This window comes from Lepidochelys kempii, chromosome 17 (genome assembly GCF_965140265.1).
Source record: "Lepidochelys kempii isolate rLepKem1 chromosome 17, rLepKem1.hap2, whole genome shotgun sequence".
Lineage (NCBI taxonomy): Eukaryota > Metazoa > Chordata > Testudines > Cheloniidae > Lepidochelys > Lepidochelys kempii.
The window spans coordinates 4791316-4804024 of NC_133272.1; the positions used below are offsets into that span (position 1 = coordinate 4791316).

Consider the following 12709-nt stretch of genomic DNA (forward strand, 5'->3'; position numbering starts at 1 on the left):
GTGGCAGTCACGTAACTGAGAGCAGATTTTGACTTAATTCCTTCTGAATTTGCCGATAAAGCTCCTGCTGTTGGTCAGTAGCCAGGGGATCTATAGAAACAATGGGGCTGCATGTCTCTTTAGTCTCTCAGACAGAGAAGAAGCAAAGAGATGATGGTCATATGCAGACCCATTCCCAAATAGCTAAGTCACCAGATATCATTTGCTTCATCAGGTGAAAATATAGGGAAAATAAGGAAATTCAGTACTTCACGCATTTTTAATATACTGAAATAGATGCCAGAAGCTATAATACTTGCCCTTCAAAGGTAAGATTATCCTGGATTTGCAATACTATGTCAGATAAGATAATGTTTATCTCTATAGTGTATGACCTACTCTTAAGAAAGGGAATGAAGCCTGAATAAAAAGGCTGGGAAGATGGAAAAATGCAGTCAAACATCAGCTGGTGGGATGGAATTCTCAGCCCCAATACAGCACTCTGAGACCCCTGGGTATATACAGCGAGTCCAGCAAGGCTACTGCTTGGCATTGGAGGGGGGTAATGGACATAAACTGCTGGTTCCAGGGTATTTGGGGCCATTGGATTCCTGCTGCATACAGATCTAGTAGCCAATTCTGGTTCACGCCCCCATTTTTTATTATTTTTTTTTTTTTTTTTTGCCTTTCACAACTTCAGTTCAATTCAGTGAGGCTTTATTGGCATGGCAATTTATGCACGTGCTGTCAAAGAGTAAGAGAGACAAATACCCACTGGTATCTGTCAGGAGTAGGTACAACCCACCAACGACAGGATTTCACACTGCATTTAGGGTAGGAGCCTTTGTGTGCATTTGTCACTACTGTCCATTCGTGATCCTGTGGCAGACTGCAACGTATTATGATGCCTTCCACAGTCCCATGTAGACACATACCAAGTCTTGCACCAGCAACACTATCCCAAGTCCAGAGTCCACCTGCCTGGGGCAAAGGCACAGAATGTAGACATAGAAAACTTAAGCGTTTGTAAAAAAGCTAATAAAATGAGCCCATCTGCAGAAAATAAAATCCTACCACAGAAAACTTTGATGAAAAAATAATTATGTAATGCACAAAAGTTCAAGTGAAATCTCCACCCCGCATGCAGTGCACTGAGCACCACCGAGTGAAACATGGAATTGTGCCTACAACAAACTTCAGGATGCAGATTTGGAAACCATGACCTCACAGTTGCTGGTTGTTCTGTCAGTATCATTACGATGAATGAGAAGAAAACCTCATGGTATCAGCTTGGAAAAAGGACTTCATTTCCCCAAAAGAGCTCACTGAAAGAACACCAACAAAATCTGACAAAGTCTGGGTAAGAATTATCTGGTCGGTGGGGCACTAGCCTAGGATTTGGGAGACGTAGGTGCAATTTCCTGCTTCACTAGATGTCAAGGTTCCTCCCCCACTCTGGACTCTAAGGTACAGATGTGGGGACCTGCATGAAAAACCTCCTAAGCTTATCTTTACCAGCTTAGGTCAAAACTTCCCCAAGGTACAAAATATTCCACCCGTTGTCCTTGGACTGGCCGCTACCACCACCAAACTAATACTGGTTACAGGGGAAGAGCTGTTTGGACGCGTCCTTCCCCCCAAAATACTTCCCAAAACCTTGCACCCCACTTCCTGGACAAGGTTTGGTAAAAAGCCTCACCAATTTGCCTAGGTGACTACAGACCCAGACCCTTGGATCTTAAGAACAATGAACAATCCTCCCAACACTTGCACCCCCCCTTTCCTGGGAAATGTTGGATAAAAAGCCTCACCAATTTGCATAGGTGACCACAGACCCAAACCCTTGGATCTGAGAACAATGAAAAAGCATTCAGTTTCTTACAAGAAGACTTTTAATAAAAAATAGAAGTAAATAGAAATAAAGAAATCCCCCCTGTAAAATCAGGATGGTAGATATCTTAAAGGGTAATTAGATTCAAAAACATAGAGAACCCCTCTAGGCAAAACCTTAAGTTACAAAAAAGATACACAGACAGAAATAGTTATTCTATTCAGCACAATTCTTTTCTCAGCCATTTAAAGAAATCATAATCTAACACATACCTAGCTAGATTACTTACTAAAAGTTCTAAGACTCCATTCCTGGTCTATCCCCGGCAAAGACCCAGCATACAGACAGACACAGACCCTTTGTTTCTCTCCCTCCTCCCAGCTTTTGGAAGTATCTTGTCTCCTCATTGGTCATTTTGGTCAGGTGCCAGCGAGGTTACCTTTAGCTTCTTAACCCTTTACAGGTGAGAGGAGCTTTCCCCTGGCCAGGAGGGATTTCAAAGGGGTTTACACTTCCCTTTATATTTATGACACTAGACTTCCTGTGTGATGCTAGTTGAGTCACTTCACCTCTCTGCCACTCGGTTCTCCACCTGCACAATGGGATAACATCCGGGCCCTGCCTCCCAGGAGGATTATGCGGAGAAAGTCATTAAAAAAAGATTCTGAAGACTTTGAAATCTACTAATGAAAAGCATTACATAAGAGGTAGGTAATTATTAATTATTATTTTCAGAAATAGCTCAGAACTGAAAAATTAGCCAAATGTATGATCTAAAACAGAAATACATTTATATAAGGCAGTAAATAGTAGCAAGAAATACCACATTGCAGCATGCTAAACTCAGAAGACTTTTATTAGTATTGTTAACATTCAGATAAGTAAACCATGTAACGGCTACAGGCATGCATAATATCTCACCATAAAAAATCAGGGAAGAGAGAGACAGACTCATGAAGTGCACAATAACAGCATGTGCAGCTAAAAACCTAACATAAAGTGGCACAATATTTATGCTGAAGTGACCAGCAGCAGCTCTAAACTTCACAGGGTTACTGAACCAACACAGTGCTGTAGAACAGACATTCAGTTCTAAAGTACTTGTGCCCATTTAGGACCTGGTTGGAAGTCCAATTAAATCAATGGGACTCTTCTTTTGGATAGGCTTTGGATCAGGCCCATCAGAGGCATGGTTTGATTAAATAAGAGAGGTCTTGACACTATCAACCAGTTATTCACACATCGCTGCCTGAAGCTAGAAATGTATGTTATGCTGCCTTCATAGTACTCACTTTTTCTCATTCACTTTTGCACAAAGATAAATCCTCTAAATCATTTCAGTCAGTTCAATTTATGTCACAAGAATTCCACAAAATGAGAAAACAAGAAATTACCTTGTCACATCTAATGAGCAAACGAAGCAATGCACACATGGGCTGTAACACCATGTTCCACTCCCTGGCACTGAAAAGCTAAGGAGAGCAAGAGCAGCAGCAGCAATTTAAAGAGACTCATTTTTGTCAATAACGAAAACTGCATAATGCAACAGAGCAAGAAATGCTTTAACTTATGAAAGTGAGTGTGCATGCTAGGGAGAAAACAAAGCTGTAGAAGGCTTAACAGGCACAGTTATATTTGGAAAACAAATCCATTTTACAGCATAATTCAGAGTGCTGCCTCTCATTTATAAGCGATTGCTAAAAAAAATGAACCAAAACTTAATATACCAGATGTACTTGGAGAGCAAACCATTCAGTCTCTTTGTATCGATTGTTACAATTAAAGGAAGTCTGAGAACTATAAGACTGCTTATTTGGTGAACAGCATTGCACATCACAGAAATAGGAAGATGTCAAACAACTTATTGAAGGTTTATATGCTATCGACTTTGATCACTTAGGTGCGTTGCTCTGATCCAGGACAATTACCCTGAAATAAAAAAATGAGATTAAACAAAACAATACGTTTTTCTTGTATGAGCAATTCATAAGCAGTGATGGGAATGGGATTCTAAAGCATTATGTCGGTCTCCAGAGCGCTGGAACAAAAGGTATACCTAGCACACGCAGTAAAAGGAGAATGCGTAAGTTCTCTCACTTCGACCTGAGTGACAATTTGGTTTGCATAGGCACTACCTCAGGCCCAGATCCTCAGAGGTATTTAGGCACCTAACTCCTCCCAATGGGAGTTGAAATCAATGAGTTAGGCAGCTAAATACTGTTGAGATTCTCGGCCTTAGGGCAGAATTTAACATAAACCCCCAAACTGTGCTAGGTTTTGATCCCATTTATTTTGCTCACTAGGCCAAATATCAGGTTGAGAAACTTCTTTGTCTTTCAACTGTATTAGCTAAAGTACAGTGGAGCACATATTTGTGGTATCACCAGAACAACTGACTTTCACACATACAAATATCTAATAAAAGTTTACCTGAATGGAGAAGGCCAAGGCAGCCGCTGCCATAAGCTGGGTTTTGGATCCTCAGGATTTGTAGCTTGAAAGGAAGTACAGAAGCAATAAGAACACACGCATCCTACACCACAATACTTCATTAGGAAAGCTTTGGGGTTTTTTGTCAGCATGTAAAAAAGCTGCAGAGATTGCTGCTAAAAATCCCTTCAATGGGCCCACTAAGCTGCAGTTATATTCAGAAACCAGTGGCTATCTGTTACTGTGCTTATAAAGGTAGATTGTACTATACCTTCTCTGCAGAACCTTTTGCTGGGGAAAACATTCCTGGCAGCACTGAACAAGTCAGGGGTTGATTCTGCCACCCTAACTCCTGCAGGAGTAGCCCCACTGAAATTGTCCTAGACTGTTAACACAGGTGTAAAGTTAGAATTTAACCCTTTCGTTTCCAGACTTGTGTGTTTAAATATATTGCCAACACTTTCAAAAGTGACTAGTAATTTGGGAACTGCAACTTTTGGGCCCCCAACTTGAAAGCTCAGCATCCACTCTCTAAACATCAGGCTCTTTTAAGTCTTCTCATGCTAGGCACTCAGAATCACAAGTCACTTTTGAAAGTCAAGGACTACAACCTTAAGACTGCATTAGCCTGTTTTTGCAGTGAGACCCTAGATTCTACCATGTTTGTTTATACAATAACAAATCCAAACCTACGAACTTCCCCCATGTTAAATGAAGTTCTCTTAACAGGTAAAGAATGAAAACAATAGGAAAGTGTTACTGTCTAATTTGACATTACTCACTAGCTGTAAAATTCCAGGACATCTTTTTTAACTGTTTCCAATGAAGATCTAGACAGGATTATACTCAAGTGCAGTTGCCTAAGACAGCCAGAGTACAGGGATGCTCTCCTGTCACTACCATCCCTACCCGCTTCTCTCATTTCTGCAGTTCCTTGTATCCAGGCTGGGGGTCAGCTGGCCTAATGATTATGTGGCTGCTTCTCAACAACCGCACTCAAGTCCAGGAACTTTGACCGGCTAAGGGTATATTATTAGTCACACTGTTTGACTAGGGGAAGCTCCACTGGAGTAAAACCCCATTGTTTGGGTTTTATATTTTCAAATCAGCTCTTGAATTTTAGAACCTAATACATTCTTCCCAGTTTGCCCCACTGGCAGGCTGTTGATCACTAGGGAAGGGTAACACCAACAGCTAAGTGCCTCAGCTGCCATGCTATCACCACGTGGTAAAAGGTAGCTCCTTCCTCCTAATCTAAAGAACCTGCGTAAGACAGTGTGGATGATACAAGTCAGTCAGCTGCAGCAAGGTGCCACAAGCACTACTCAACGGAAGGCCACTACGCCTTTAAGAGGCATATAAAGCAAAGGAAGCTCCTTTGATCTGACTCCTTCGCCTGATGAAGAACGTATGTCCTCCTCACCAACTCCTCTCCTCCGCCACCTCTAGCTAGTAGGAGAGGAGAAAGGGGAAGGATGACTTAGGGTATATCTACACTGTGATAAAACCCCATGGCACTGTGTTTTAGAGCATGGGTCAGCTGACTCAGGCTGCGGGGCTAAAAATGGCAGTGTAGATGTTGGGGTCTCGGAGCCAAGGCTCCAGCCCGAGTGTCTAGGCCAGAATTTTATAGCCCCTTGAGCCCGAGTCAGCTGACCTAGGCCAGCCAGAGGTGTTTTATTGCAGTGTAGTCAAACCCTCCGGGACGTGGTAGTGTTAGTGCGGAAGTCACGTGTTCAACCCCAACCCACACAAACAGTAGCTGAAAGCCTTTATAATGTGAAGGCCTTAATGTGCCTTAGCAGATTAAATGGGATATGGACACTGTGTGATCACAGTTCCTCCAAAGCGCGTTGATAGCTCAGTGTGGGAAGCTGCACTCTCACTACCCACATGTAAGCAGTTCTTTAACTCAAGAGAGCAATGGGCTGTCAGGCTAACACCTTTGATCAACGCTGGTAAAAATCAAAGTTTAATAATAAAACAGAATTTTACCCCAAAGCAGCTTCCTCTGTTCTAAAAGCTTGGGACAGAACTGGTATCAGTGTGTTCCAAAGGGCAAAGCAATCAGTAAGAGAACAATAGCTAACAGCCTTGCTCAGTGCAAGATATTTATTACTAATAAACTCATTGCTGCCAGGATAATAAATAAGTCATTGCCAAGCACAGTATATTATATCTTTACAAATTAAGAAAGACCTTCGGTATTCCCTGAACAGCTTTTGGTCTCTCTGCTTTCTGCCCTGGTGCCACCTTCCTCTAGTCCACTCTTCATTTCATCATCTCCTTGATCTTTAAGGTTTGTTGCCCTTCAATGACAGAGATTTGTGTGTCAAGTCACAATTTTATATTTTATTTGGGGGAAGTTTAATAGAGACCATTAATATATAAGTCCCTAAAACAGCTAAGCATCTGCTTTTTGCTCTTGTCCTCCGCTGTTGAGCCAGGAGATCAGTTTGCAGCTGTGCATTACATTTACAATCAGACTCCGGTGATCCTCCATCCCCCTCCGTTGAGGATCAGGAATTATCACTTAAGACAGATGCGTACTACAGCAGCAGGCAGCGGCAGGTAGACACCATACAGTATTTCACTTTGGTTTCTCTCAGCAGATGCCTGAAACCTTAGACATTATATGGGAGCAATCCAAAACCCATGGGCTTTGGATCAGGCCCTCTATCTAACATGACTGTGCGTATCTGAAGTAACCCTACCTGCACCTCCATCAATGTCTTTCCTTTCCATCAGGATATTTGGGCTGCGTGAGCAGAGAAATTTTGATGCCAAACAAATTAATGTGTATCCACATGGGACTGTGTGCATTCCTTTGACTCCAAAATGGAGTTGTATTGTAGGAGTGACTATTACACTTGACAGTTGGTAAGGAAGGGGCAGAATCTTCTGAGAACTGCTCACAACTATCACAGCATGTGCTAGGCTCTGGTTGCTGGTGCTAACAAGGGGGAAAAGATTATTTGACACACACACAAAGTCTTTTTTAAACTATGTTTCTATGACATTTGCCATTTTCATAATTATTTCCCAAGTTGTACTGACAAATGATTGCCCTCATCAGAACATTCTGTTTATAAGATCCCTTAATCTAAAGAACTTTCATGGCTCTTCTCTTTTTATATATATTCTTCTTTTCTATTTTTTCAAACTCTAGTAATATGGCAGGTCACCTCCAGCTTTTAGAAAGATGATCCATGCCGTTTCACAGCTACTTTTACTTTCCACCTACCAGAGACTACCTTAATAACACAGTCACTTCTCTCTAGGTCTAGTAGTGAGAGTCCCAAATCCTGATGTCTCCTGCTAAGTTCTCTAGAGCATTGCTGCCACCAGAATGACAATCTGCTTTCTAGAGGGCCCAGCATAGTCTCATGCACAAAATAAAAGTACAATATACTTATGAATGAAATATCCATTATCTCCTAACCTAACAAGGTATCCCCAAGGTTCTCCTTGGACTTCGTCATCCTCTGGAATTGGTTGGAGAATTTTTTCTAAGAGATCATCAAGAGTAGAATGAGCTCTATTGAATGAGAGATTAAAAAGGAGTCTGTAAAGTTAAATACTTTATGTTTTGAACAAACAATTTCTTTACCTGAATTACCCAAGATTACTAAAACTGAAAGAACATTTATTTTAAATATCTAATTTATTTTTCACCATTCATGTTATTTATTTCTTGTTTCTCATATCTGGGGAAATAGGCCTGGCAGCTTTATTATCATTTATAGTCAGTTTCACTTGCAGGTTCTTATCCACCAGCACAGAGTTGCAGAGTTTCGGATGTTAAGGATTTATATCCCCCTTAAGGCCCAGTATAAAGGGCCCTTTATTTAAATGAGAATCAAGTCCTCAATGTTTGTTATCAAACATTACAATGGTGCAATCATACATGGAGCAGGAATTATCAGGTGTGTACTAGAGGAGTAAGCAGTGGTCAGAAGTAATGTTCAGGATAATGGAGGGGGACAACTTGCTATCTGCACGGAATCTCCTATAACATAGTAGCATTCTCTGAAATGCTTCTAGTTTCAGACGCAGGGCCAGAAAGACAGGTAGAACTGCAGGGTCTCAATGCATGGATGAAACAACAGTGTAGGGAGGAGGGTTTTAGGTTTATTAGGAACTGAGGAAACTTTTGGGAAAGGACGTGCCTATACAGAAAGGATGGGTTCCACCTAAACCAAAATGGATCAGATTGCTGGCATGTAAAATGTAAAAAGCTATAGAGATTTTTTAAACTAAGGGCTAGGGGAAAGCCAACAGATGCAGAGGAGCACAAAATTTGGGCAGAGACATCCATTAGGGATTAATTTATTAAAGGGGGAAATCTGTACCCTCATAAAGGGGATAGGAAAGAAGTTGGTAAAATACAGGTAGGTGAAAGTGAGGAATAGTCAAATGTAAAACAGTCCCATTTAAATATAACACATGAAGGAAAGCAACAGAAAATTGACTCAACCCCATGTTCCAGGTATCCCTGAACCTCAGACTGCCAGAAGATGGGATTAGACTACAGCATTGGATGAGAGGATCACTCAAAATTAACCTTTTCTGTTCATTCCCTCTGAAGCATCTGGCACTGCCCACTTGTCAGAGATGGGATACTGGGCTAGATGGACCATTAGTCTGACCCAGTATGGCCATTCTTATGTAACATATTGAACTCTACTTTAATACTTTGCCTCCTGAGATCTAAAATGCTTTGGAAACAGCCTCCTTACTCTTCTCTTTTAGTACCTTTCTGTTTCTTCTGCTAGATTCAATATCTCTTTAGTCCATACGTTGTGATCTATCTCTCCCTTATTCTCAATTTCTTCTTCCTCCTCTTTGTCTTCTGGATTAATTTGAGTGAGAACTATTTGCATAAACAGAGTGACTTTTAATGTTAAAGATACAAGTGAAGTGGTTAAAGAAATTAAAATGCATTTGTACATCCTACTGTGCTTCAGAAACGTTCGCCTGCCCCAAATCATCTGATTTTCAATTAAACAAGTCCATTGTGGATCTACTTTTAGAAAAGGCCAGTAGCAAGACCCACATAAGTAGTGAAATCTACCACCTTTCTATATTCACAGAAGCTAACATATTGCTGCATGGTAAAATGGAAAATGCATGAGGAAATAAATCTTTAATCTTTCCCCCCTGCCCTTCTAGATATGGCAGAAAATCAAAAGGAAACCTGTAGATGTTGGCTTTGCTGCCCCATTTAGCAGAATCCAACACTATTTATTTTTCCCTAGACTTATCTTAGTAAATTTTATTCCCTGTAGCATATGAATTAATTCACAGCAACCTTCTGCTAAGCTATGATAAGCAGGCAGCAGCAGGCTGTCACTAGAATGAAATCTGAAATAGCTATACTTTATGCAAATACAAAAACCCATGCTGACTGACCGGCAAGCAACACAGAATGCTGCATTCCTCATCATCTAAGAACAAGATACCCCTGTGAATCAACACTCACAGTGGCTTCTTTATCCTAGGTAACTATTTTAAATGGGTAAAGATCTCTCACAACTTGTAGGGCAACACAAACACCAGTATCATACTCAAGTATCTTTTTAGCCTCTATACAGAGTTACTCAGGTTTCTGACTTGCTTTCACCTGCTTTCCCCCTTTTCCTTCTGCCTTCCTAATAACAAATGCAGAGCTCATTCATTAAATTTTAGGTTTTCTATTCACCTGGTGACTTGAGCTGCACATCTAAAACATGACTCCCATCTATTATCATTCTGGGTTTCAATGGCATGAGAAATTCAGTATTCTGTTCTTTGGTCTCTTAAAACAGATTGCGAACCAGATGATATTGGAGCACTATGTGCTCTGTAATCTTGGCCAAACAGCTGCAATTTTCTTGGAGTATGAGATCATAGAGTTATAAGAACTGTGAAAGGGTAATCTAAATACAAAATAAACTGCCACATCATTAGGATGCACCCTTGGAGAATGCAAGGAGCACTCTTTACTGATTTGCTCTCGGATTGACAACTTGAGCTCTCTTTTGCTGCAAAACCTGAGCCAGCTGTTCATTATCCCTCCTTTCTGGGTTATAGTGCCTATCTTAGATGAAAACTGTAGTGTCATGATACTATTAAAGTTACACTAAAAGAGAACAATCCTGCAGCCTCTCTCCATGCAAGACTCTCTCAGACTTCAGTGAGAGCTCAGTGGACAGAAAGATTGCAACAATGGGAAAGAACCTCTGCTACTGATTTGAAGGGTTCTGATTTAGAAGGATGATACCCAAGTCCAGTCTGGAAATATTTTCAAGTTCTTCCAAACCTCTGTGTCAGGATGGCAACCACAGATCCTAAAAAGCCAGCAAATAAAAGTTTAGCACAACAGCTAAACATACCAGTAGTCATTATTTGAGTTATTCAATTTTAGAATGAGAACTGCTCTGCATCAACGTAAAGTTTATTTGTATTTGCAATCTCAATCTCATTGCTCTCTATTATCAGCAACTAACCATTCATTGGCATGTTGCGGGTATGGGATCCTTTCTCCTCAAAGTCCTGATAGTGGGCATCTTGCCGCTTTAAATTTTCTGTTGAAAAAAAGTAGCACTTCTTTCTTTACTGCTTCAGATATTGTTTCAAAATCCATTCCATGTTATCTGGGGCAGTGTGTTACTTTTTCTATTTACATGCAAGATAAAGAATATGTAATCTGAAACTGATCCATAATTTAATCTTACAATTTGGCACAGGATCACAAGCTACCTTCTCTGTGCCAACCTCCCATTTGCTTGCTTTAGGTATATATATAAAAATAAAATTCCAACTTTTACAAAGAGATTTAGATGGAGACATGACCAGAAGCAATATGTGACTTCAAATCTGTTTGTCACCTTCAGTATCACATGTAAAAGCAGTGACTTCTCCATGGTGCTGCTGAACCATGGTAACAAACTGTAAATGAAGCTAACCTGGCAGAACCATTTTTTACCGAACACTGTGACCTAAAAAATAGAGACTCCTTTGAGGATGTATTTGGCCTTTGTTTGGGAATACAAAAACATTCAATTATAATCCTCAATTATCTGAATGTAAGAGTGAGGTGGGGGAGATGAAGGAAGTAATTTTGTACAACCAAGGGAATATTTGGGGGAAACAATGGAAAATTTTCCACTGTATTTTCTGTCTGGCGGTATGTCCAAATAAGAGAAGAAACTTAAATAATTTAGGATGAGCTCTTCAATAATGCCTGAGGGATTTGGATGCCCAGCTTCCATTAATCTTAATGGAGAATGGGTATCCAAATCCCTTAGGCATCTTTGAAGATTTTAGCCTTACTTCACTTGTGGAACTTGTTTCAATGTTAAATTACAACAATGCTCAGCAACTTGACTGCCATCACCTGGCAGGATTACTGGTCACAACTGTTCTGTGATGTTTGTGAATCTGCCAAGTCAGGAGCCCCAAGGCCCAATTCATTATGAAGTTTGGTGCCAATTATTTAAATTGTTGACATCTAATTTGTTACTCATCTCCTGGCAACAGCTGGGTCGAGATCTCCCATATGGTCACCTATGCATTTTGTATTAGTGCATCATGCTGGGAAATCCTGATCACTCATAGGAGGAGGACCCTGGATATAAAATGTAACTGGCAAGCCCCAAAACATTTTGGTTTTAACGCTGCTTACCAATTTCATCTAGTAGCTCCTGGGCTGGTGGAGGCAGCTCATTAATTAAGTGGTCTGATGTCGGGGAGAAAGCTGGGCTCGAATCAGCTGGAAAAAAATGTCTAATCAACTAATAGTGATGACTATAATAATTATAATACAAGTTCTGATTACGACAACATCTAACAAACCTTCCCTGAGCTGGGCTCACTCACATTCTACCAAATACCCTTCAATAATTTCATAATTTAAAGCTAGACATAAAGCTAGACTTGCAGTTACAGGCCTCAATTTTGTGGATGCAATTTGGAGCCAACAATTATTTGCACCTATAATTTAGGTCTATCACAGTAGGTGTCCAAATTCTTAATCTGCAGGTGCGAACAGGAAATCTGGGATCTGAGTTACTTAATTCAATCATTTGCAAGTGAAAAACTGCCCACTGTTCTCTGCCCCTGCAAAAGTAGAGATCTGGTTAAGGCCAGGTTGGAAACGTGTTCCTTACAATAATGCAGCTGTGAGATTTCTTTAATAATCTGCTGTACCTTTCCGTAGGTCACTCTGCTGAGTGTCAGGAAATGGGTTACGAGATTCTTTCCTGGGCTTTCTCAAAAGTGAAGAAGCACTGAGTGCTGACAAACCACTCTGTAAAAGACCATGTATAAATGAAGCATAGGAGTACAAACTGTTTTTCTGTGTTCTTCTCCTCTGCTAAACCCAAGATGAGAGGAGGCAATAATCAATTAGCATAAAGTTCAACTGTTCTATTCTTAGTGCTGGCCCATAACCCCAGAGGCAGATCATGCACTCAGTGTGCAGCACAG

General features: G+C 40.6%; 1 protein-coding gene across 1 annotated transcript in view; it reads right to left on the reverse strand.

The window, feature by feature from the left end:
• Positions 1–2644: 2644 nt before the first annotated feature.
• The window catches only part of TEX14 (testis expressed 14, intercellular bridge forming factor), a 76268-nt gene continuing 66203 nt past the window's right edge, over positions 2645–12709 (reverse strand). The window contains exons 24-31 of the mRNA XM_073315548.1: positions 12431–12530; positions 11907–11993; positions 10729–10806; positions 8996–9113; positions 7683–7778; positions 6440–6549; positions 4241–4304; positions 2645–3739 (exon numbers count right to left, since the gene is read on the reverse strand). Coding sequence (XP_073171649.1) covers positions 3703–3739; positions 4241–4304; positions 6440–6549; positions 7683–7778; positions 8996–9113; positions 10729–10806; positions 11907–11993; positions 12431–12530 — 690 coding nt within the window. The 3' untranslated portion in view covers positions 2645–3702. The remainder of the gene's footprint in view (positions 3740–4240; positions 4305–6439; positions 6550–7682; positions 7779–8995; positions 9114–10728; positions 10807–11906; positions 11994–12430; positions 12531–12709) is intronic.